This window comes from Panicum virgatum, chromosome 8N, assembly GCF_016808335.1.
Source record: "Panicum virgatum strain AP13 chromosome 8N, P.virgatum_v5, whole genome shotgun sequence".
Classification (NCBI taxonomy): Eukaryota; Viridiplantae; Streptophyta; class Magnoliopsida; order Poales; family Poaceae; genus Panicum; species Panicum virgatum.
In genome coordinates, this window is record NC_053152.1 from 5,663,204 (window position 1) to 5,689,828 (window position 26,625).

General features: G+C 42.4%; 2 protein-coding genes across 3 annotated transcripts; both read left to right on the plus strand.

The window, feature by feature from the left end:
• The first annotated feature begins 7,436 nt into the window (after positions 1-7,436).
• Positions 7,437-9,146, plus strand: LOC120686922 (probable LRR receptor-like serine/threonine-protein kinase At3g47570). The gene is made up of 2 exons (XM_039969118.1): positions 7,437-8,406; positions 8,509-9,146. The coding sequence occupies exons 1-2, from the start codon at positions 7,527-7,529 to the stop codon at positions 8,874-8,876; spliced, it is 1,248 nt and encodes a 415-aa protein (XP_039825052.1). The 5' UTR covers positions 7,437-7,526; the 3' UTR covers positions 8,877-9,146.
• Positions 9,147-17,020: 7,874 nt separating this feature from the next.
• Positions 17,021-26,304, plus strand: LOC120686868 (receptor kinase-like protein Xa21). 2 transcript variants are annotated; one of them, XM_039969062.1, is made up of 6 exons: positions 17,021-17,351; positions 21,499-21,616; positions 21,731-21,838; positions 22,737-25,448; positions 25,529-25,899; positions 25,985-26,304. In XM_039969062.1, the coding sequence occupies exons 4-6, from the start codon at positions 22,769-22,771 to the stop codon at positions 25,994-25,996; spliced, it is 3,063 nt and encodes a 1,020-aa protein (XP_039824996.1). In that variant the 5' UTR covers positions 17,021-17,351; positions 21,499-21,616; positions 21,731-21,838; positions 22,737-22,768; the 3' UTR covers positions 25,997-26,304. The 2 variants fall into 2 exon arrangements, with proteins under 2 accessions (XP_039824996.1, XP_039824997.1); XM_039969063.1 differs by having other exon boundaries at positions 21,499-21,838.
• The last annotated feature ends 321 nt before the right edge of the window (positions 26,305-26,625 follow it).

Genomic DNA, 26,625 nt, shown 5'->3' on the forward strand with positions numbered 1-26,625 from the left:
GTCATCACATGTGTCTCCGGATCAACACGGAACCCACGCTGCAGCCACTTATATATAGAACCAAAACTCCTCTCTAGAGGTTTATCTATGGTGCTAGATGTGCACTTAAAGGCAGAAATGTCTACTCCATTAGGTCCATACAAAATATTACAGTTACCAAAAAACACTTGAAACTGCATCTTGCTCAACATATCTGTACATCACCAAATACTTATCGAGTCATACTCTTTACTTCACTACATTATTCAATCATCCGTACAAACTAAGTACGAATTTTAACTACAACATATAAGTATTCATAACTACGTGATAACACTCAAATTCTATACTGCATATCCGAAATTCTAGTCTAAATCATAACTAATTTATAAACACATCTCTAATAGTACTGCAATTGTAATAATAAACACGTAATCTTAATTTCCTAAACTAATTTACTACTACGTAACTAAGATATCCTTAAACTCCTACTTAAATGGTTCTACTATAGCACTAACTAAATTTAATTACTCTACAATAGCAATGGAAAAATATATAAGTTAAATATAATTACCTGCAGATCACAAGTGCGCAATCCGGCAGGGCTTCGCTGATTCCCTTCTTCTCACCCCTCTCTTTTTTTCTGGATTTTTTGTGGAATTTTTAGGCTCAAATGAGGAGGGAATGGGGTTGGAGGCCTTATATAGAGTGGGGGGACCCTGTCGCCCGAGGGGAGGGTGACAGGCCCCCTGTCGCCCGTTGGGGGGGGGGGGCGATCGCCCCCCTGCCGCCGAGTCCCCGCGCTGTGCTGCCCAGGGACTTGTTTGTAATTTTTTTTTTACCAAAAGGGCTTGTCGCCCCCTGCCTGGGCGACAGGGATCCTGTCGCCAGGGGCTCATTTTCGCAATTTCCTGAAACGGCCACATATTTTTGAAATTTTGATTTTTTTAAATATTAAAAAGAAAAAACTCCCACATAATTTCTATTCTCGCTGCTCGTAGATTCAAATTGGTGACTAGTGTATAATTGCGCGTCACCTATAATATATATTCGTGACATGCAACTAATTACACGTCACCTTTGTGTTTCATCATTAGTGACGCGCGTTAAGGTTGACTGTCACCACTAACTAATTAGTGACGCGCGTAAACGTTACCCGTCACCAATATGTGCATACCAGGATAAGACAAATGATACACTTTTGCATTGGTGACGTCTGCAATATTTAGCCGTCACTAATCTTAAATTAGTGACATGTGAAGTTTTCACGTCACTAATATGGGTGTCTCCTTTTAATATTTTTTACGTAGTGCGTGGTTGTCGTTGTCTTGTCTCCATTCAATTTTTCTGTGGGAATTACTGTGGTCCTCTAGTAACTATGGAAAGACATATCTTTTGAAGGGCAGGATTTAGAATAATGGCCTTTTTTCGGAAGCAGATGGTCTGCAGACTAGCATAGATGAAATATTCAAGCCTGTAAGCAGCTAGCTAGTAGCAACTTTAAAAAGCACATCAGTACTACTTTTAAGCTGCTTAACTGATGCTCTTCTGCATGGAATGAGAATTCAAGCTTTTCTGTCACCTGGCTTCAGGGCTGTTTCTAGAAAACTTGTTTAAAGCTATTCTAGTTTCAGACTTTCTGGGAGGGTGCCATGTCCATCCCTAGAAAAGTCGGACACCTTGTCGAGTTAGGTGAGTCAAGTCCACTGGTGGCTGGCGTTTTCATCATCTAATGGCACTCCGCACCATCGGCTAAGCAGGTAGAAAATAGGAAAGCAGCTTTTGACTGGTTGTACCATATTGATTGTGGTTCCAGTATTCCTCTGCTCTGATCCTCAAGTTCATACATTAGCATGTAGGTTAGCTAGACAGATCGATGCTAATCAGTGAACAGGTGAATCAGCGTAGACAAAGACAAGAACATGGTGGCTCGATCGACCGCAGCGCAGATGATGATCAATCTCTGATGGCTCTCTGCCGCTGTCGCCGGCTTTTTGCACGGCTTCGAGTGACCGCCTAGAGGTATGCATCTCTTGCCTAACCTTATCAGCTTCAGTTCATGTGATTCGTCTTGCTCCGATCAACTTTCTGCCTGCAAGAAGCTGCATCATGCATCACAGCATCAGCTGATTGGGAAGGAATTCTATTTCTACCTGCGTCGTTGTATATATATGAGATAGCTGAAACAGGCAAACAGCAGTCATGCATGCTGAAACCTGACTCCCACCTCCAGCCCCCCGTCCCAACCATGCCCGATCGATCTATCTCCTCCACCGCTTCTCGGACTGACTCACGAGTCACGACCGCCGCGTCGCCACGGTTCTGTCCATTGTCGAACGCCCGCCGCCGCTCCTCACGCTTCCTCTCTCCGACCAGCACCAGGCCCTTGGTGCGCTCCCCTCCCACTTCTCTTCGTTTTGTGCTAGTCCCGGCAGCATCCCGTGCGGCGTACTCCCTCCATCTCAAATTATTAGTCGTTTTGCTTTTTTTTAAATACATTGATTTTATTATGCATCTAGATCTAGATACATAGCAAAAGTTATGCATCTAGAAAAGTCAAAACGACTAATAATTTAGGACGGAGAGAGTAGCTCGTTGCTCAGATTGAATCTTGACAAAGCTAAGTCTTCAGTTGAGTTAGCATCTAGTTGGCAAATTTTTCAAATCATTGCACGGTAGGCCAAGATTAAATTCAAGTCTTCGGGTGAGTCAGCATCTAGTCAGCAACCTTCCAAATCATAGATCGCACGCCATATGCCCTTCGTCTCGAACCATGTCATCTTCTTTAACTAGTCAACCGCACAGTAGTCACCGTTTTCTTTTATTCCAACGGCTGAACGAAACCTGTTTCGTGTCACTATTATCTGTTCTCAGGAAACTCCTCTTTTGATCTTCTTCTTATCTGTGTCGCTGCTCTGCCTTTATATATATATGAATATGAATTTAACCCCTGATCTTTGCTGTATTTTATCTCATTAATACTTGTGTCCTGCATATATTTTGTACCAGCTCCTGTCTAGTATGTAAATTTCTCTTCTTGTCCTTTTACTCGTTTGAGTTGCAAATCTTCTCAATCAAATTCAACCAATATTCATCGCATCCAAATTACATTCTTTTATCCTACAACCTGGTGATTCGTATGAACTTGTTGAAATTAATCTAGACCTTGTGAATCCATGTAAATAGTTTCGGTCATTGTGTATGAAAAATTATCCTTAGTTTTTAGAAGAAAATCCAGAGAATGTTCAACTTATACCATTAAGAGGCAATAATCTTGTTTCTTTTCATTGTTCTACAATCTCCAATTCCTAAAGCTCCATACATATATGAACCTTGTTCTCATCATCTTCTTCTTGATTGGATCTGCAAATTCACCTTGTTCTCATCACGTGATGTTCAGCTACAAATTCATTATTGCAGCTAACAATGTACTCTCCTTTATGCTCACCACGTCATCATCTTCTTGGATCCTGATCCATGTAAACTTTTCTTCTCTCCTTTTTTTTTACCATAGTTGTCCCTTGTATCTTACTGCAATTTTTTTTGGGAACGTATCTTACTGCAATTTAGGTGTGCTTCTCCATGGCCATTCAGATGATTTTTTCATGGTTGTTGTCACGCTCCCTAAAATTGCACACTAATGGCCTGTTTGGTAGGGCTTCAACTTCTTCTATAAGGGATTTAGCTTTGGCTTCAATGGTGAAACAATTTTTTTTAGTCGAAGCCATTTTAAATTTTTTTTAGAAAAGCATCTTCTTAATAGTAATGTGGTATTTCTAAGAACACTTTAATCCATTTCTGTTGGTGCCATCCCAGCAGGACTCCAATGCTGTTGACCTTTTGGAGCAGGGGCTATCCCAACCTTAAAATGATGCGTGTGTTGGGTGGTCTCAGAGTCTGAGAGTTTTAGAAGTACCATATGTGAAGGATTTAGAATACCATCATTAATCGGGCGTGCTTCAAATACGTTAAACGTCGAATGGCTAAGAACCTTTCAGTACGCTTTGCTTCTGTAAAGTGGAGGAAACCTTCTTTATAAAAAAAATATTTTGTTCAATTACCTTCTATCATTTGACAAAACCATATACCTGAGCTGTTTGTGTATTTGGCTCCAAATAATAGATGAAAACAAATGCACTAAGCCTTCATTCTATGATTTGACATTTTGTTTCGCATGTAATAGATCTCTTGGCTAGATCTAAGATTTGAGTGGTGGTAGATGGGATCGCATGTTTTTGCATGTACCATGATGCATAGTTTTTATATGGCTATTTATTAATCATATTTGATATGCAATATTTGGTGAATTTGTATTTTTTCTAACTTCAAATTTGATTATTTATTAGTTATATTTGACATATATTATTTATTTAGCTATTTTCCTTCCTAATCTGCTTTTAAATTTCTATATAAATCAACTATTAATTTTTATACTTTTAATTCAGAATTTATTTATTTGTATTCGATATGGATTCTTTGGTCAATTACTAATTTTCTTATATTTTTTCAAATTTAGTTACTCACATATGGAATCTTCGATGAAGACGTAATTTTTCCTTTTTTTAATTCTGAATTTAGCTAAGTGTATTCAACAGGGACTCTTTGATCATCTCCTAGTTTCTTAATTTTTTAATTTTAATATTAGTTATTTATTAATCATATTTGATATGGATTCTTGAGTTAATTTAGACCATTGAATCATCGTAAAATCCGGCGTTGTAAATCCTTCTTTTTTAAAGATTAATGTGGGAATTTCTATACCCACTCGGCGAACGTGGGGGCTTATTTTAACACTTCCTTATTAATATAACAGACTCTTTTCTATGTAGTTGAAAATTAATATTAGAACCTATGTAAAATTCATAATGAGTTAATAAACTAAGTTTGTGCTCATGGATGTGACTAAGCTTTGTTTATTAAAATATAGTTTGCCATTACACCATAACATAGGTCTAATTTATAAAAAACGATGTGATATTTTGCATATGGCATATATTAATTGTCAGAGCAATTCCTGACCTAAAGATGAAATTTAGTATTTGAATCACTATTGGTCTAGTATATTGTATTAATTCTAAATTTATGTATTATAAGCACACAAATGAATTTTGTTAGAAATATGTTTGTTAGTGATCAATTAGCCAACTAATGATGTCACTAGAGTTGCTAATGGCGATGAGACACAATCATTCGGATGCTCACAAATGGGTGTCATTCCACCCCTTTGACATGTATATACATGTTATCACAGCTCTGATCAATACAAGGAATGATTCACTTTTGTGATTTGTCTCCCTTTACAATCTCACTCATTACTTCCAATATGTTAGCAGCATGCTCTTTGAGTGATTGGTGCGAGAACAAAGCAATTCGGTCAGAGTTGGATAAGTTTGACTTAGGATAAAACAAATGCGACATTAAAAAATGGAGGGAATAACTAATTACCACTCCCATTATTGCAGGATTATGAAGAAAATCCATACATCTAGATATCAAGTAGGTCACTCAAGTCTGCAGTTTTTATACTCATCATTCAGAGGCTGAACTTTCACTTCTGTTGGATCTTGCTGATGGAACAGAAAGAATATCTGAAGTCCTGATAGTTGGAGGAGATCCTTCAGGTACTTCCTGTATCAAAAATGAATTTGCTAAAATTTGCTGGCTGTCTAATTAATTTATGTCTCACTTGTATTTATCTAGGCATATAATCAAGCTCTGAATTTGCGCAAGGTTGCTCGCCATGGAGACTATCACACTTGGACAGCTTCTCTTTCTTCTAATTATTTGCAGTGTACATGTTGTCCTTGGCTCCTTTAATGGCAATGAGATAGATCGGCTATCATTGGTTGAATTCAAGAAGGCAATCACTCGTGATCCACAGCAAGTCATGTTGTCCTGGAATGACAGCACTCACTTCAGCAATTGGGAAGGGGTTTTGTGCCGTGTGAAGAATCCACATCGTGTCACTTCCCTTAACCTCAGTGGTCGTGGCTTAGTAGGGAACATTTCTCCATCAATAGGAAATCTAACATTCTTAAGATATCTATTACTTCCAAACAATGGGTTCATGGGAGAAATCCCTCCACCTCTAGGTCATTTGCGTCGCATCCGGTATACCTACTTGAGTAATAACACACTCCAAGGTGAGATACCTGATTTCGCAAACTGTTCTAATCTCCAGGTGCTATGGCTGAATGGCAATCGGCTTGTGGGGCAAATGCCTACATATGCTAATTTACCTCCTCTCCTTGAGGAATTGCAGATTTCCCATAATAATCTTACTGGAATAATTCCACCTTCCATTTCGAATATTACAACATTAATTGAACTCAGTATCATGTTTAATAATATTGATGGAGAAATCCCGAGTGAAATTGGGATGTTTCCAATGCTACAAGTCTTTCACTCTTCCGTGAATAAGCTATCAGGAAGGTTTCAACCAGCCATCCTTAACTTGTCTTCTCTTGTAAAACTCAATCTTGCCTCCAATTATCTTAATGGAGAAGTGCCGTCCAATCTTGGTAGTTCATTACCCAATCTACAAAAGTTCGGTTTATCTAACAACCTCTTTAAAGGGAATTTCCCAATTTCATTGGTAAATGCATCTAAGCTATTCTTGCTCGACATGTCAAATAATAATTTCACTGGGGTGGTCCCTAGTTCTATTGGTAAACTGAAGGAACTGTCCTGGTTAAATCTTGAGTACAATCAATTCCATGCACATGACAAACAAGACTGGGATTTCATATATAGCCTATTCAATTGCACAAAGCTACAAAAGTTGTCATTAGAGGCGAATCAGCTTGAAGGAAATATACCAATTTCTTTTGGCAACCTTTCTGTGTGGCTTCAGGTGTTGTTTCTTGGAAGCAACAAAATATCAGGGCGTTTTCCTACTGGTATTGAAAACCTTCGCAGCCTAACAGCTCTTGGAATGCAGGAAAATCAGTTTACAGGTCCCATTCCAGAAGGGCTAGGAACCCAAAACAAATTGCAAAGATTATCTTTATCCAACAATATCTTTACAGGGAGTATTCCTTCCTCCCTCTCAAATTTATCTCAACTGGGACAGCTCTTGCTGGACTCTAACAAGTTGGATGGAGAGATCCCCCCAAGTCTGGGAAACCTCAAAGTCCTTGAAATACTGGAAATTTCCAGCAACAATCTTCATGGTAGCATGCCAAAGGAGATTTTCAGCATGCCTACAACAATACAAATCGGGTTATCTTCCAATAGCCTAAGTGGACCACTTCCTCTTGAAATAGGCAAAGCCGTGCAACTACAATATCAGCATCTTTCAACAAATAACCTGTCCAGCACTATCCCTGACACATTGGGCAACTGTGAAAGTTTGGAAGACATTGAGCTAGATCAGAATTTTTTTGTTGGCAGCATTCCAGCATCATTAGGCAACATACGCAACTTGGAAGTACTCAATATGTCTCACAATCAATTATCAGGATCGATACCGAAGTCTTTTGGTGATCTGCAATTTATTGAGCCGCTAGATTTGTCATTCAACCATTTTGAGGGTGAAGTCCCAGAAAATGGTATATTCAGGAATGCAACTGCTATACATATTGATGGAAATAAGTGGTTTTGTGGTGGGCCAGAGCTGCTACACCTACCAGCACGTTCTATTACACATACAAGTGCTGCAACTAAGAAAAAAAGGATTGATAGTGCTAAAAGTAGTGATCCCATTAGCCAGCACGGTGTCGCTTGTTGCGGTCATTGCAGTTCTCTCACTATTTTACAAGAAAAGACAAAAGAGAAAATTTATGACCATCCCTTCTTTTGGTAGGAGTTTTCCCAAGGTTTCCTATAATGTTCTTGCCAGAGCGACTGATGGGTTCTCAGCATCCAATTTGATTGGCAGTGGAAAATATAGTTTTGTATACAAAGGTGAGTGTTTTCAAGATGGAAATGTGGTTGCTATCAAAGTTTTCAGCCTAAACACAAGAGGGGCACAAAAGAGCTTCATAGCAGAATGCAATGTTATGAGAAATTTGAGGCACCGCAATCTAGTTCATATCCTTACTGCATGCTCAAGTATTGATTCTGAAGGAAATGATTTCAAAGCTCTAATATACGAATTCATGCCAAGAGGGGACTTACACAAAGTGCTATATTCAAATGGAGGTGATGAAAACCCTTCAAATTTAAACCACATTATGCTAGGTGAAAGATTAAGCATTGTCGTGGATGTAGCAGATGCACTGGAGTATCTCCACCATAATAGCCAGGGGAGTATGGTTCATTGTGATTTGAAGCCTAGCAACATCCTTCTGGATGAGAACATGATGGCTCATGTTGGAGACTTTGGACTTGCAAGGTTCAAAGTTGACCCAACCGCATCATCTCTTGGTGATTCAAACTCAACTTCTTCAATTGCAATAAAAGGAACCATTGGATATGTTGCTCCTGGTAATGATATTTTTTGTCTTATCTATTCTTGTTTCATTTCCTGTTTACACTTATTTGATCATGTACATGTGAATTGAGACTATTGTTGTCTGTCATCTACAGAATATGCAGGGGGTGGCGAAGTATCGATGGCAACAAATGTTTACAGCTTCGGAGTTGTTCTCCTCGAAATATTCATTCGAAAGAGGCCAACGGATGACATGCTCAAGGACGGACTGAGTATTGTAAGTTTAACAGAGATGAACTTCCCTGATAGGGTTTTGGAGATTGTTGATTCCCAGCTGCTACAAAAATTGATCCTTGGTCCAGAAACTCAAACAGCCGTCAATGAAAAAATTGTTCAGTGTCTGACTTCTATGCTAAACATTGGGCTGTATTGCACAAAGACATCCCCGAGTGAACGCATCAGTATGCAGGAGGTGGCTGCAAAGCTGCATGGAATCAAGAATGCATATCTCAGGGGAAACTGAAGAAAAATTTCAGTAATTTTAGTAAAACCTGAATAAGATGCTGAAGATTATCAATAAAACACACACAGAAACCGTTTCCGATATACGCAAGTGGTGGTTGTTTCAACTTTCAAGCTTTGTAAGATATTGTACTTCTCCTTGATACGGATAATCAAGGTTCTGCAGTATATTATTTAGTGTCAGTTGTCTAGTACATACTGCTGATAAAAGAATAGACCTCATATGTGTTTGCGAATTTGCAATTACAAATGGTATTTGGCCCGGTGCTTATGACGAAGATAATCTGCAACCATCCATTGTTTGGGATGTGAGTATTGAGTTGCATGCACCAACCAATTCAACCTAAAAGCTTAAAGCTTAAGTTGATGGGAAAAGGTGGGCAATTCACTTATATTTCAACACTCCCCCTCACGTGCAGGCTCCCTCAGACCTCAAATGTGGAAATTAGGAGTCAGCTGCAATTATTTTATTTAATCACACCCGCTAGGATTCAAACTCGAAACCTCTGGCCCACTTGCAATTCATATTTAATTTCGACCAATAATTTCCCGCAAACAAAATAAAATGCTGGAATATAGTAAACCCATTGATAAATGTATTATATATCACCCGAGTAAATTTTCAAATAAGAGGAGAGAAGGAAAAATTTGGAACACAAAATGTAAAAAAAAAAATTCAAACCGTTTGCCGAGTGCTACAAATGGGGCACTCGGCAAAGACACCTTTGCCGAGTGCCTAGATAAGACACTCGGCAAAGTATTGGGTTTGCCGAGTGCCAGATGTGGTGCACTCGGCGAAGCTAACGACCGTTAATTGTTTTCACGGCCGGCGCACAGCCGGCGCACGTGTTGGGCACGTGCGCCGACTTTGCCGTGAGCAGCACTCGGCAAAGAGGAGTTATGATGAGTGCCACATCTTTGCCGAGTTCCAGCACTCGGCAAAAAGGATATATACCTTGTGCCCCTGTTTTGCCGAGTGCCCGTGGTTTGGCACTAGGCAAAAGGCTTGTTGTCCGAGTGCCCGTGGTTTGGCACTCGGCAAACCGTGTGGCACACGGCACACCCTCGGTTTCCGGTAGTGAGAAGCAGCACGGTCATCGTCAATGAGGAGCAGCAGCTTCTCCTGAGGAGACGACGATCTTGGCTGTGCTCCAAGAGATACCTGGCTTGGCTCGTGAGGACATGCTCAAGGCGTACAGCATTCTTAGCCATGATGGCAATGGCCGCCGGTTCAGGTCACTTTTGGGGCTGCCGGTGAATCTGAGGAAGGATTTGGCTGTTGATGGAGATCAAGACCAGCGAAGCCTGCTCTGTTTGCTCTGCGTGCACGGCAAACTTGCAACGCGACTGACGAAGTACTTCTGCTGGCTGCTTCATTCTCTGCTTAATTTGTTCTGAAAGTATTTGTGCAGAAGTAGTACAAGACCGTACCGCTGTTTCTTCAACTTTTGTGATACACACCTTGTACTTGCTGATTGTCGTTTTGGATTGCGCGGAATTAACTCTAGTGGTTCCTGAATAATGCTTGATTATTGTTTTGTTTGATTCTGCAACCAGTTTCAGTTACATCGTGTCTTGATCATCAGTTCTTTGAAACGCTGATAATTAACCAATTTCAATAATTCAGTTGCAAGATGCCATCCACGCTCGATGATTATTAGACACTCTAGGTGTAGCGGCTATTCTACATCGATCCGGCAGTCAAATTACTGACAAAACTTATCAGAAATTACTCAACCGAACTTTCACGTTACTGAATCATGTTCAGCAAAATGGATGCCTGTAATCGTGCACCGTCGTAGTTATTACTGAAAATCTGTTCGCTACTTGGTTAGCATGTGGAATAGCACAGTATTATAGGATTAATAAAAGTCGCTTCGGCAGTCCGGCAAGTGAATCGATCGTCAAGCTGCCGCTGGTCAGCCACGGCGACAGTGAAGTGAGGGGAGCTGCTGCCATCCTCTTGGTCGCATGGAGCACCGACACCGTCTGCTGGCCTGTGCGACGTGCTCGGAGACAGCGGCAGGCCGGCAGCCCGGGGGACTCCGGCGCCGCGGCGCGCGCCGCTCCCTGCAGACCCCCCTTTCATCCGGGAATTGTACAGGAACGTGCGTGTGTGCGCCACGGCCGCCGCCGTGAAATTCTCCGATTCAGAATTTCAGATTTTTTTAGGAAATACCTGTTATATTTTTCTAACGATTTCTGTTTGGAGAGACAGCAGTTTCCGTCTCCAAAAACGAAGGACGCCTCTGGATCTCCATGCATGACAAATTACAAATCAATCTGATGATCTGATCTCCGAAACAGCAAGGGAAAACCAAGCCGCCGCCTCCGCCGCCGCCATGGATGCCCAGGCGACCCAACCACCCTCCGGCTCGTCCGCCTACCCTCGGTGGGTGTTGCTGAAGCACTACGGCCACCGCGAGGACGAGAGCTGCGGCTCCAACGCCGTCGCCAAGACGCTGGCGGCCGCCCGGACCTCCACCGGCCTCCTCATCCTCGCGCCGCCGCCGGCGGTGTCGCGCCTGTTCTGCCACATCCCCGACGCCGAGGAGTTCCATGCGAAGGTCGTGGCGGCCGACGCAAACTCCGTGCTCATCGACGTCTACTTCAGCAAGCCGCGGCGGGGAGACGGCCTCGCGCAGAACTACTTCGTCTACAATGCGGGCGCCGCCGCCGCCAATCCCCCACGGCCGCCGTCGCTGTCGCTGCTCGCGCCTTGCTATCTCTCCGAGCAAGAGAAGGACCGGTGTTGGCCCCTGCCGGAAGGACCCGTGCAGCGGCGGCTGGATAAGAGAGCCACCGGCCTTGTGCGACTGCGGCGCGGCGGGGACGACGAGCTCGCGGTGGCGGAGCTCAGGATGGTGGCGGCGAGCAGCGACAGCGACCAGCAGCCAGCGCAGAAGGTGCCGCAGCTCGTCCTGCTCCGGTCCGGCGAGTGGAGCACCAGGCTACCGCCGCCGGTGGGCAGGGTGCCGCCCGTGCCGTCTTGGTGGCGGGCCGACAAGGTCGTCCCCGTCGACGGCGGGCTCCTGTGCTGGGTGGACCTGATCGGCGGCATCGTCTTCTCCGACGTGTTCGCCGACGAGCCCGGGCTGCGGTACGTGCCCCTCCCCACGGACTACAGTTTCGGCCGGAATCGCACCGGGACGTGCGCGCCACGGCGGGCGGCGGCGGCGGCGCGCTCAAGCTCGTCGACATCTCCCCCCGCTGCTGCTGCGGCGGCCGGGGCGGCACCTGCTGCCGGCGCTGTCGCGGGGCCTACACCATCCACACCTGGACGCTGAGGAAGGACGCCATGGCGTGGGTGATGGACGCCATCGTCGACGCCGCCGAGCTCTGGCCCCTCGACGCCTACCGCAGCCTCCCGCGCGTCCAGCTCCGGTACCCCGTTGTGAGCGCCGACGACCCCCATGCCATCTGCTTCGGGGTTGAGGGCAACGGAGTTTGGCTGATCATGCTGGACACGAGGAGCAAGACCTTGCAATCAGTCGAGCGTTACACTGAAGATGAAGATGAGTGGTTCCATCATGCGGACAACCTGACTCCCATTAAGGTCTCCGACTACTACCTGAATTCTTATCCAAGCAGCAGCAATGGTGATACGCCGCCGCCGCTGCCGGCGAATACAAGATGATGTCAAGAAGAATTCAGTGCACTCTTCTTCGAAGTCGTTTTCTGAACCTGGGCAAGTTTCAGAGACCTTGGTGGCGCTTGAGGAGATACCCGGCCTGGCTCGCGACGATATGCTTAAAGCGTATAGTATTCTTTGTAATGGCAATGGCCGCCTGCTCAAAAATCTCTTGGGGCTTCTAATGCATTTGAGGAAGGATTGGCTTCTGATGGAGATCAAGGCCAGTGAAGCCACTTCTATTGTGATAAACATTTTTGGGTACAATTTGTCACCGTTTAATATATAGTTGCTGCCATTTCTAGTTGCTGAATTTTCTTAAAATAGTATATGATATTACTAGAGAGGGGTTCTCCCAATGCGGCTGAATTAGAAAGGGGAGAAATTCTTCGTTATATCAAGGAAAAAAATCCGAATTAGAATTTTAGCTGTTGTCACAGCATTTGGTGCCGTTCTTATATATCTTCTTCTTCTAGCCCTTACAATGTTAGTGCTCAAATTGGAGGCCCTTACTACATACCAGACAGTCTGAAATCCGAATTACTTATGCTGGAGGTACCCAAATACTGGTTTTCATCTTTGTGAAAATTATTGAATCAAAGCAGGAAACTGCCACCTATTTCTCCAGTGTTAATGCTTCACTGATGATGACCAAAATTATGGTTATAGTTATCTTGGATCTTGCAGTTTGTTTCTGTGCTGAATTTGTGAATTATAATGTGGATTAGATTTCTTCTCGGTAGTAAAATTGTCATGGGTGTGAGGGAAAAAATTGTGTAAGTAACTACAAGGATCTCAATCTTCTCTAGAAGTGCTTCACTACTTTCTGTTGTGCTCTCTGCGTGGAAAGTCAAGCTTTCCCACCCACAGCTTTCTCACTACTGTCAATAACTGTTCTGTTGCTTGAGAGAGGATCATATCACTGACTCATCATCTAAACAGAATAGCTTTTGTTGATTAAAATATGCGAGCCAAGCAGTCTACAGCTGCCACTTTCTTCTTTGAATACTGTTACGTGGTTGTCGTTGTCTTGTCTCCATTCAAGGGATTACTCTAGTCCTCTAGTAACTATGGAAAGACATCTTTTGAAGGGCAGGATTTACAATGGCCTTTTTTTTTCGGAAGCAGATGGTCTGCAGACTAGCATAAATGAAATATTCAAGCCTGTAATAAGCAGCTAGTAGCACCCTAAAAAAGCACATCAGTACTACTTTTCAAAGCCCCTTAACTGATACTCTTCTGGAATGAGAATTCAAGATTTTCTGTCGCCTGGCTTCAGGACTGTTTCTAGAAAACTTCTATAAAGGTATTCTAGCTAGTTTCAAGCAAGAAGAAAAAAAGGATAAAAAAAGTTAAAAACACGATTTGATATATCAAGTATAAATGAAAGGTATTTTCTGGAATTCTAATGGTTTGGGGGACACAAAAAAATATCAGTTCCTTTCAGATTTAACTAAAGAAAAAGGGCTAGACTTCATGGCTTTATCGGAGACAAGGAGGAGAGCCTTCTTAGACTCGTTTCTCAAAAACTTATGTGCTGGGAAAGAGTTTTTGTGGCATACTAAGCCTCCTAGGGGTCGTTCTGGTGGCATGCTGGTGGTAATTAATTTAGGAACTTTTGACATGGGGGAAATAGAGGAAGGAGAGTACTTTGTAAGGTTCAGAATTAGAAACAAGGAAGATGGTTTTCAGTGGAATCTAGTTTCGGTATATGGGGCTGCACAAGATGAGTTTAAAGAGGCATTTTTAACTGAGTTGGTTCAACTATGTACTAAAGAAACCTTACCTATTATTATAGGTGGTGACTTTAATATTATTAGAGGACCGAATGAAAAGAACAACTCAAATTACAATGATAGGTGGCCATTCCTGTTTAATGCGATTATTGATGCATTTAATTACAGAGAACTAGCTTTGACGGGTAGGCAATTTACTTGGTCCAATAACCAGCAAAACCAGACCTTTGAAAAACTAGATAGAGTACTGGCTTGCACGGATTGGGAGTCCAAGTTTCCACGTACAACTATCCAAGCTTTAACTCGAGAGATATCTGACCATACTCCATTGTTCCTAAACACAGGAGATCCATCTACTTGCACTTGTCCTCCTATGTTCAAGTTTGAATTGGGATGGTTGCTACGTGATGGGTTTATGGATATGGTGAGAGATATCTGGTTGAGTATGAACGACGGACACACTCCTTTAGAGAAATGGCAAGCAAAAATTAGAATATTGCGCCATTATTTAATGGGTTGGGCAAAAAATGTAAGTGGTGCATATAAAAAGGAGAAGAAAACATTGCTGGAAAAACTGGACGAGCTAGATAAAAAAGCTGAAACAATGTTGCTAACATCTCAGGAGGTAAACTTAAAACATGTACTGAATGAGAGACTAGCAGAACTTCTAAGGGAAGAAGAACTAAAATGGTACCAGCGGGCAAAAACACGAATTAGTGTACTCAAGTCTATTCGGTTGCAAGCTTGGCTCATATCCATTTCGCTACCTAGGAATTCCGATGCATTTCAGAAAGCTTAGCAACAATGATTGGAAAATAATTGAGGATAGGATTGAGAAAAGACTGAGTGGTTGGAAAGGCAAGCTATTATCTGTAGGTGGTAGGTTGGTTCTGATTAACTCCGTTTTGTCCAGTTTACCTATGTTTATGCTCTCTTTTTTTGAGGTCCCAGGAGGAGTCCTTAGAAAAATTGAGTATTATAGATCAAGGTTTTTCTGGCAAAACGACCAACATAAGAAAAAGTACAGACTAGTTAAGTGGCCCTTGATGTGCCAACCAAAAGAACAAGGTGGTTTGGGAATACAAAATTTAGATATTCAAAATAAATGTCTGCTTAGTAAATGGTTGTTTAAACTATGCAATGATGAAGGTATTTGGCAAGAGTTGTTGCGGAATAAATACATAAAGGATAAAACTCTAGGGCAAGTCAATAAGAAGCCTGGAAATTCATATTTTTGGACTAGTCTAATGGGGGTGAAGGATAAGTTTCTTAGCTTGGGACGTTTTTCGCTTAAAGATGGTTCACAAATACGATTTTGGGAAGACATATAGCTGGGCAACCGGACATTGAAGTCCCAATTTCCTTCTCTGTTTAACATTGTTCGCCGACGACACGCTACGGTAGGCGAAGTGTTTAGCACCACACCACTAAATATCTCCTTTAGGATAGCTTTGGTGCGGGATAAACTACATGACTGGCTCCGTATAGTGGATATGTTGTTGAACATTAATTTACAAGTGGGGAGGGATACCTTCATTTGGTCCCTACAAGCTAATGGCTGCTTCACGGTACACTCTATGTATAAAAAACTTGTTAATAATGGTATAAGGGTTACACAAGAAATTTGGCATGCAAAAATACCTTTAAAGATTAAAATCTTTATGTGGTACTTGAAAAGGGGTGTGTTACTTACAACGGATAATTTAGCTAGGCGAAATTTGATTGGAAGTAAAGTGTGCAGCTTCTGTAACCGGGAGGAAACTATCCAACACCTTTTTTTCGATTGCGCTTACGCTAGATTTTTTTTGGCGTGCTATTCACTTAGTTTTTCGTTTAGCACCACCAAAGGATGTTGATGATTTATTTAATCATTGGTTAAAACAAGGGGGTTGATATTGTTTTTAACAATTGTCAACCGAAAACTTTTTTACAGGTTTTATTCAGGGGAACGTATTGGTTACACCATTGGACGCAGTTGCAGCGCAGTGAACATCAAAAAGAGAGGTTGATTCAGGTATGTCGTTTGCTGGAGATGTCGGCTCTTTGTTTCTTCACATCCCATGGATGGCCTTTTAGTTTACGGATTGGCTTCCAATAAGCATGCTTCATACTTTAATTATGTTGTAAGAATATGGTGTGGTTGCTACTGCTTGTAATAAGGTTAGTCTGATCCCTCCTTGACGAGGAGGGTGAAGCCGGATAATCTTTCCATTATCTAAAAAAAAAAGCTAGTTTCAGACTTTCTGGGAGGGTGCCATGCATGTCCATCCCTAGAAAAGTCAGACACACCTTGTCGAGTTAGGTCAGTCAAGTCCACTGGTGGCTGGCGTTTTCATCATCTAATGGTGTACCGCGGCAAGCCTCCTCACTCCGCACCATCGGCTAAGCATGTAGAAAATAGGAAAGCATCTTTTGACTGGGTGTACCATATTGATTGTGGTTCCAGTATTTCCTCTGCTCTGATCCTCAAGTACATACATTGGCATGTAGGTTAGCTCGACAGATCGATGCTAATCAGTGAACAGGTGAATTGAATCAGCGTAGACAAGACAAGAACAAGGTGGCTCGATCGACCGCAGATGATGATCAATCTCTGATGGCTCTCTGCCGCAATCGCCGGCTTTTTGCGGTCGCCATTGCACGGCTTCGAGCGACCGCCTAGAGGTGTGTATATATATTGCCTAACCTTATCAGCTTCAGTTCATGTGATGATGTGATTCGTCTTGCTCCGATCAGCTTTCTGCCTACAAGCTGCATGATGCATCACAGGATTCACAGCATCAGCTGATTGCGAAGGAATTCTACCTGCGTCGTTGTATATGAGCTGAAACAGGCAAACAGCAGTCATGCGTGCTGAAACCTGATTCCCACCTCCAGCCCCCCTCCTAACCATCCCTCCTCACGGTTCCGAATCACTGGGCCAGATCGATCTATCTCCTCCTCCGCCGCCGCTTCTCGGACCGACTCACGAGTCACGACCGCCACGCCGCCACGGTTCGTCGAACGCCCGCCGCCGCTCCCGCGACTATATGTCGCTTGCACTACAAATCGGCGATCCATCTCCTGAAGACCTTCACAACCTCATTTCGGCCTTTGCGGCTCAGCCCAGGTATGGCCTTCTTCCTCCTCCATCTTGCCGTAGCCAACGCTGTTCCTCCTCTGGGGTTTCGTGGTTCGGGCTGCCGGGGTGGAGCTCTCTAGTGAGAACTAGTTTAGGGGGAGGGTCTTGGGCAGCGGCGGACCGGCGGTGGTGGCGGGTTGTGGGCGGGGCGGCGAGGCGGCCGGAGTCGCCAGCTGCAGGCCGTGCAGGATAACCGGTGGCATGTGGAAGCGGCGGTGCGTGCAGTGCCGGAGTTGGTGGCGGCGGACCCGGCGGGCGGCCGCCAGAGCTGAGGAGGATGGGGATGCGGGAGGTGGTAGCAGCTCCGGCCGCCGCTGGAGCCGAGGAGGATGGCGGCACCGGGGCAAGGATGATGGTCGTGGGCCATTTGGTTCGTAGGCTGGCAGATATTTTCTTCATGTGATGATCAGAGGAACTACAAATTCACTATTGCAGATAACAATATACTCTCCTTTATGCTCACCACGTCATTATCTTCTTGGATTCTAGCCTATGTAAAGTTTTCTTCTCCTTTTTTTTATCATAGTTGTCCCTTGTATCTTACTGCAATTAAGGTGTGCTTCTCCATGGCCATTCAGATGATTTTTTCATGGTTGTCATGCTCTCTAAAATTGCACACTAATGGCCTGTTTGGTAGAGTTTCAGCTCCTTCTAAAAGGGATTTAGCTTTGGCTTCAATGGTAAAACAATTTTTTTAGTCGAAGCCATTTAAAAAAAAATTAGCAAATCATCATCTTAATGGTAATGTGGTATTTCTAAGAACACTTTAATCCATTTCTGTTGGTGCCATCCCAGCAGGACTACAATGTTGTTGACCTTTTGGAGCAGGGGCTGCCCCAACCTTAAAATGATGCGTGTGTTGGGTGGTCTCGAGTCTGAAAGGTTTAGTAGTACGATTGTGGAGGATTTAGACTACCATCATTAATCCAGCGTGCTTCAAATACGTTGAACGTCGAATGACTAAGAACCTTTCAGTTTTTCTGTAAAGCAGAGGAAACCTTCTCTATAAAAAAAATATTTCATTCAATTCCCTTCTGTCATTACTTAATCACAAAATCATATACCTGAGCTGTTGGTGTATTTGTCTCCAAATCTCTATATATGATTTACGCACCAAAAGAGGGGCCTCCCAGCGTGGCGACGTCGCGGGCAATTCCTGGCTGTCGGATCGGCCGGGCGGACGGCCTAGATCTTGTCTTTCCCAATCATTTTTCAAAAAAAACCCTAGGACTTAATAAAAATCAACCCGCGGTCCAGTCTCCTCTCTTAAGAAATTTTGTGAAAAAACCCTCAACTTTTTTCTGAAATCAACCCGCAGTCCAACAATCCAGGTTCAAGAAAATATGCAAATAGAACCTTAAGTTTTCATAAAATCAACCCGCCATCCTGATCCTCTCTCAAGAATTTTTTTAGAAAAACCCTCGAATTTTAATTAAATCAAACCACAACCTGTTTTATCTGTTACTTCCACACAAGTAATATTATACGTACAATTTGAACACCAAAACGTGTTGGAATCATAAGTTGCTCAACATAGAATTTGATCAAGAATTCAAAAACTACAACTTCATTATAGAGCGAATTTTAAAATTCAAAACGCTTTCACAATTCATTTGAAAAAACGTTTGTATGCGACCCGTTCTACCTACAATTTGGACACCAAAACATCTTCAAATAAAAAAATGATCAATACAAAAATTGCCTAGAATTTCAAAATCTACAACTTTACTATATAGCAAAGTTTTTTCAAATTCAAAGCATTTTCATAATTCGTTCAACATAACATTTTAGTTTGCTAAAAATATAATATCATACCACCGTTTTTCTATGGCTTCTCATACTACCTCCACAATAACATGTCATATTTTAATATAACCACCACTCCCTTATAAAAATAATACGATGTATATGATTTCGCAAATACATTAAGTATCCGACTAATTTTGCTCCACCCTCCTTAAATCAGATTTTTATTAGTATATATATACTTAGAATAATACAACTATCCGAATCTAGTATCCGAATTGACTATTCAGATTATCCAGGCAGAGATTGGTCATATTATATCTGAATCTGATATCCGATTTAAATATCCAAAATAGTACCTGGATATCCAAGAAAAACTATCTGAATTGATATCCGTCCCTTTTGGTCGGACGGTCGGTTGGGAAGTATCCGTATCATTTACATCCCTAGCCTTACCATTTACTCCCTATGTTCTATAAAAAATAATTTTAATTTTTCAGATAGATTAATGGTGAGGTGAAAAGAATCTTATATCCTCATTTGTTGGTATAGTTTTAAATCGCCGACTAAAGCGTTTAGCAGCAAGACTACCGTTACGATGTTTAGCGAGCTAGAACCAGTATTTATTGGACCAAATATCATAGCGGCTTTCCTTCCTAGCGGCTATAGCCGGCTATAATCGAGTATTTAGAACCTTGTTTGTTGGCCACACCGGACCATAGATGTTGTGGTATAGTATCCATAGATAAGAGGTGTGTTGATGCAAATCTTGAGGCCTTTGCACAAAACTTGTTTGAAATACCGGCCGTACCTGTTTATTAAGCCTCGACGTGAAAGTCTATGAACACCTATCAGGAAGGATCTCGTTGAGGCTGCTTGGTCTGTGTTGGGATCTTCGCACCCGAAGGTTACAAGAACACCGAACAGACAAAAGGGGAACTTACAATGAGAGTACTTAAGGACCTTCGAATAACTTGGAGGGAGGTATTCCAATGATCAAAAAGTTATTTCAGTGTAGAAAACTAGGGGTATTTATACCCCCAACCCTCGCGGTGCATTTACAATTTTGCCCATACATTTTCACCTTATATCAGCACTTTCGGAGCCCTAGACTAGTCTTTTCTTGCTTCGCAGTTGAAGAGTCGTCTACATCACGTAAGCTTCTCCGAGTCGTGGTCGGTACGCTTCCGTCAGTCCTCCGGAGGTTCCTGAAAGCTTCGGGGATGCGCCGCCTTCCGGGCCTCGCCTTGGCAACCCGGGTCCGGAGGTCATTGGTGACCTCGACCCTCTCTTGTAGGTACTGCGGCACCTTCGATCGAACCCTTGGGGGGGGGCACCCTCGGAAGGGACCTTTTGACCTGCGAATCAATAGAAAACGATCCGAAGATTCCGAAAGAGGGTTAGTAGCAGCTGCCATTGCACTTGTAACCTTCGAGTACGTATGCTCCGGAGGTAGCAATCCACAACAGTCTGCTCTAGGCTCAGCATTCAGCATGCTACCTGCTAGAACGCATGCAACCTAGGGGCGGGCTCAATGTAATTCAAGCCTTCCATATACATTATTTCTAGCAAAAAAAATTATAGATGTGGTATATATATCCTATATACAATTAAAAAATAAGAATTTCACAATATAACTGGCCTTCCATCTCTCCTCCTCTCATTCAAAGCCCAAAAAACATAGCAAGCCCACCTCCCTGCGCAGCAGCCCAACCGACGGCCACATACGCAGCCTGTCTTTCCGATTGAGAGCCAAGCAGCCCCGCCCAATAGTTGGCCCCGCGCCCCTCCCTGCCCGAGCGCTGTCAGTCGCCAGGAATCACAGCGCTGCCAAGTGCAAGCCGTACCCAGCGCCTCGCAACCCAGACAGCCCAGCTCCGCACGACCGCGCCGCAGCCCTGATTGAACCACCCAAATAATGTGAAGAACATGGATTTATAGATTTAAAGTTTTAATGAAAAGTAGCACAAAGGAGAAGGTAATAAAAAACCTAAATTATAAAATACTCTGATCGATTGGATACTCTTAATTAGTCATGTTTGTTTATATGATTGCGAGTTCTTGCTCCATTAGAAGTCGAAAATATTATAAATTGCATATCGAAATACAACTTCTGATTCTGATTACAAAGGCAAAAACTAGCCTGGATGGTTTAGAAAACCGGTTACCTATTTTCTTAGATGAGATCTTGCGCTTAGGTCATAAATCACACTAATCTCCAATTCATGATTTCACAAAAGTAACCCAAACCGGCCTGCTTGATTTTAGCATGTCAGTTAGATCTCAAGTGGGCAAGTGCGCATGGCACGTGCATATAGGTGACGTGCGTCCTCGTTACTCCGCATTTCTATTGCATGTCTTCACCTATTCATTTGGTCTCTATATGTAGCTTGGGCCCACAGTACTGCTGGCTAACTGGGTGGCTCCCGTGCTCCGATCCGCTAGCTGCTTCTGGCTTCTCCAAGCACATTGTGGAGGAGCTTCTTCGACTGCCTCCACTCCAGCCAGTAAAGCATATCTTCTTGTTTGAGCTCTCGTTTGTTTTATTTAATTTGTCATGCATGTTTTGCAGTTTTTCTCAACCAACTGCCCCATGCAGCTGACCGGAAACTGTCTTTCAGATTGAATCAAGGACATATATATATATCAGAGCTAACGGTGCAAGACTGCAACACGGAGATTTCACTCTTGTGTTGAAGTTGAACGAGTGGCAAAATAAAACCTGTCAGGTACTTCACATACCAGAAATATTAATACATATGCATTTCCTGAAAATACTGGGAACATTTAGTATGTATTCTCTTTGTCCTGAAATGTAAGTCATTATAGGATTTAAAATTTGTATCCAAATGTAAGACATTCTAGAGTCCTTTGCACAAAAACTCATGCTAATCTCCTTAATTTTGGTGCTAGTTATGTAAAAAAACAATTGTGGTGGGCCAAGGGAGTAAAAAAGGCATGCTAGTCTTCTTAGTTTTGGTGCGGCCACTAAAAACTAAACAATTGATTAACTAAACAATGCACTAATAAGGGGTACATGCGTCTTTTCTCTGCCTCCATAATCTGCATGCAAAAAATCCAAAATGCCCTACATTTCAGGACGGAGGGAGTATAACATTTCAAAAAAGAAATATTAGGAAAATTCATAATATAACATCATGTAAGTCAAAGTCAGCACCTTCCAGTTTTGCTAACAGTTTCGTTTTCTGACACTTCTATAACTGAATACGCTGATAATACAGGCCTGCATAATGGCTAATTCTTGTGGTTTCTCAAAATAATGTAATGAAATCAAGCCTAGTCAGGAACTAATTGCACATAATATCAGAAGGAACCATCACTTACGTAGGACTTGCATTCGCTTCACTAACTACTTTGTTCTCTACGAAAATGTATATAGCTTGCTACGTACTTGAAGCCACGATAACATGGAAAAAAACATGCCTTGGATACGATCACATTCACTTATGGGGTGTCCATAAATGGAAATATGTTTTAGAGGTCAAAAGTGTACAAAATTGGTGATTTCTGGGAGGGGGTGTTAAGGATTTTTACTGAAAAAGTATTTGCCCACTGTAGTCTGAACTTCCTCTTTTTTTCCTTCTCTAATGTGCATATAATCAAAAGATCAGATTCAACCAAGAGGACCAAGGGTAGCCATGCTGCTTCATGCAATTGTACAGCTCCTCTTCATGCACATGGCATGCTGCGCACATGCTGTCATGAGCTCCTTCAATGGAAACTACACAGATGGGCTGTCACTACTGGAGTTCAAGAAGAGTATCGCCAGTGATCCGCAGCAGGCCTTGATGTCTTGGAATGATAGCAACCATTTCTGCAGTTGGGAAGGTGTCCTGTGCAGTGTCAAGCACCCACAGCGGGTCACTTCTCTTCGTCTCAAAAACCAAGGTTTAGTTGGTCCAGTCTCTCCTTCACTTGGAAACCTGACATTCCTAAAAATTCTAATCCTGTCAGCCAATTCATTCAGTGGAGAGATTCCTCCATCCCTTGGTCATCTACATCGCCTCCAATATCTCAACTTGATTAATAACACGCTGCAAGGAAGGATACCTAGTTTTGCAAACTGTTCAAAGCTCAAGGAACTATGGCTGGAGAACAATCAACTAGATGGACAGATTACCGAACATTTGCCCAGTGGCCTCGAAAAGCTTATACTTGCAAGTAATAATCTCTCTGGAACCATCCCTACATATCTAGCCAATATCACAACGCTAAAACTTTTCACTTGCTTGAGTAATAATATCGAGGGCAACATCCCAAATGAGTTTGCAAATATGAGAGGACTGAAAGAGCTGTACGTGGGTAAGAATAAGTTGTCAGGTCGTTTTCCTCAATTCATCTCTAATCTGTCCAATCTAGTCGGATTTAGCGTTGCATTTAATGATCTAAGTGGAAATGTACCATCCAACTTTGGCAACTCCCTGCCCAATCTTCGACTCTTCGAATTAGGCGGCAATTATTTTCATGGGCATATCCCATCTGGGCTAACAAATGCTTCCAAGCTGAATCTTATTGATATATCAATCAATGAGTTTAGTGGGATATTGCCTAGCTCCATTGGCAAACTTTCTAAACTATCTTGGTTAAATCTTGAGGGAAACAAACTCCAAGCAAGAAACAAGAAAGACTGGGAGTTTATGGACAGCTTAGCGAATTGCACTGAGCTAGAAATGTTCTCCGTTGCAGCTAATCGTCTGGAAGGCAATGTGCCAAAATCGTTAGGTAACCTTTCCAATCAACTCCAGTATCTTCACTTAACAGGAAATCAATTGTCAGGAGATTTTCCATCTGGTATAACAAACCTTCACAATCTGATCATCGTAGCATTGGACTTCAATCAATTCAGAGGTGAGCTCCCAGAATGGCTTGGAGCGCTCAAAAGTTTGCAGGTACTAAGAGTAGATAACAACAAATTTACAGGACTTATTCCATCATGCCTTTCCAATTTATCTAATCTGGTGATGCTCACTTTAAACTCCAACCAGTTACATGGACGCATACTCCCAAGTCTCGGAAACCTCAAAATGCTCGGAGTATTAAACATTTATCGCAACAATCTTCATGGAAGTATACCCAAGGAGATCTTTGGGATTCCGACAATAGTACACCTTAGCTTGTCATTCAACAAGCTAGATGCTCCAATTCATACCGACATTGGCAACGCAAAACAGCTCACATATTTCAATGTTGGTTCAAATAATATTTCTGGAGAAATTCCCAGCACTTTGGGTAACTGTGAAAGCTTAGAGGACATCAAGATGGGTCATAACAATTTTAACGGAAGCATTCCCACTTCATTAGGCAACATAGGCGGCCTACAACTTCTCAATTTATCTCACAATAATTTGTCTGGAGCAATACCAGAATCTCTTGGCAGGCTGCAACTTCTTGAGCAACTAGATTTGTCGTTCAACCATCTAAGTGGTGAGGTCCCAACAAAAGGAATCTTTGGTAATGTAACTTCCATACATATCGATGGAAATCAAGGGCTTTGTGGTGGCACTCTGGAGTTACACTTACCCTCTTGTGCGGTCGCGACTTTGAATTCCAGGAGCCACAAGCGTTCAACAGTGCGAAAGATATTGATCCCATTAGCCACCAGTATTGTGTCATCAATTGCTATAGTCATATCTGTAATGTTGCTATGGACAGGAAGGCAAAAGACAAAATCTATATTTCAGCCCTCATTTGGTAGCAAATTCCCAAGAGTTTCTTACCATGATCTTGCTAGAGCAACAGAGGGTTTTTCCACATCCAATTTAATTGGGAAAGGAAGATATTCTTATGTATATCAAGGAAAATTGTTCCAAGACAGAATTGAGGTTGCAATCAAAGTTTTCATCTTAGAGACACGAGGAGCACAAAAGAGTTTCATTGCAGAATGTAATGCTTTAAAAAATTTGCGACACCGGAATCTAGTTCGGATCCTAACTGCATGCTCAAGTATTGATTCTAATGGAAATGATTTCAAAGCCTTAGTGTACGAGTTCATGCCACGCGGTGACTTGCATGCTCTGTTGTACTCGAGCCAAGACGACAGAGACCCTTCAATTTCTAACCTCTTTACACTAGCTCAAAGGTTATGCATTGTGGTGAATGTCGCGGATGCATTGGAATACCTGCACCATAACAACCAAGGAGCTATTGTTCATTGTGATCTAAAGCCTAGCAACATTCTTTTGGATGAAACTATGACAGCACATGTTGGAGACTTTGGTCTTGCAAGGTTCAAAATTGGTTCTGGAGTATCATCTTTTGCTGACTCGATCTCAACTTCTTCAATTGCTATTAAGGGAACAATAGGATATGTTGCTCCAGGTAACAACAGTCTTTATCATCTGTGCAGAGACCCCTGTATATATTAGTGTTGACTGAACATCCTTTTGTGTGATCTACAGAGTGTGCAGCAGGTGGAGATGTTTCAAGTGCTGGAGATGTTTACAGCTTTGGAATTATTGTACTTGAAATATTTTTGCGGAAGAGGCCAACTGACGATATGTTCAAGGACGACCTGAACATTGCAAGGTTCGTAGAGATGAACTTCCCTGATAGGATATCACAGATTGTAGATCCTGAACTACAAGAGGAGCAGCAGGATTTATTGCAACAAACATCGGGGAACATGAAGAAGGAAAGTTTGGAGTGTTTACTTTCGGTGCTAAATATTGGACTTCAGTGTGCCAATGCATCCCCAAATGAGCGCATGGACATGCAGGAAGTGGCTGCAAGGCTTCGCGGAATCAAGCAGGCTTATCTGAAGGAAACTGAGGTAACGCTAGCTTATCCCTTCGGCATGGTTTACTGTTAAAAAAAGGATTCTAGCTGTATCTTACTCCTTTTTGTTTGTCATGTAGGCTGGTGTGTGAATGCAAAAGTAATATAGCAATTCTATTTCTGTTCTTCTACATGCAGCTTATATATTACATAAGGTTCACTGTGTAAAATAAATAAGCTGAGAAGTGACGGTGGATCTCCCTCCCCTGCTGATTCCGAACGGTTATCAGGAAGTACAGGCTAGTGGCCTAGGCCATTGTGGATGCCGAACAGTTCGAAGTAGAGCTGTCTTGTGACCCCGAACCTAAGACATCTGTAATTTCTGTTGTCTTCACGTATGTGTAAAGACTTTTTAAAATTATGAATCCTACTTTTGGTTAAATTATTTATACACGGATTATCGTGTATGTGTAGTAATTTAGTTCTCTTAAAAGATTTGAGGAATAGATATACCCATGAGGGACGCACTTTTCAGTTAACTACGTACGTGCCCTGGTAAGGCCAGTTACACCCATTCATATAAATAAATGTTTGTACATTCACAGCATGTGTGAAAGGCGACAATCTTGTGTTGATTTTATTATTTGTTTAGTTATTTTATTGATTACAACGTGACAGCCATGTTGAGCAAGGCTTTTAGCAAGTAATCCTTTCGCTGAACTAAATACCTTGTTCTAAAGGTCATGTAATTATTAGTAACAGCTCTCCTCATGTGTGCAAG

What these genes read in the sequence shown, in the direction of transcription:
- LOC120686868 (XM_039969063.1), top strand. Translation starts at nt 22,769, where the DNA reads ATGCTGCTTCATGCAATTGTACAGCTCCTCTTCATGCACATGGCATGC. An exon ending in AATAGGATATGTTGCTCCAG is followed by an intron (nt 25,449 to 25,528) that starts GTAACAACAGTC and finishes TGTGATCTACAG; the next exon opens with AGTGTGCAGCAGGTGGAGAT.
- LOC120686922 (XM_039969118.1), top strand. Translation starts at nt 7,527, where the DNA reads ATGGTATATTCAGGAATGCAACTGCTATACATATTGATGGAAATAAGT. An exon ending in CATTGGATATGTTGCTCCTG is followed by an intron (nt 8,407 to 8,508) that starts GTAATGATATTT and finishes TGTCATCTACAG; the next exon opens with AATATGCAGGGGGTGGCGAA.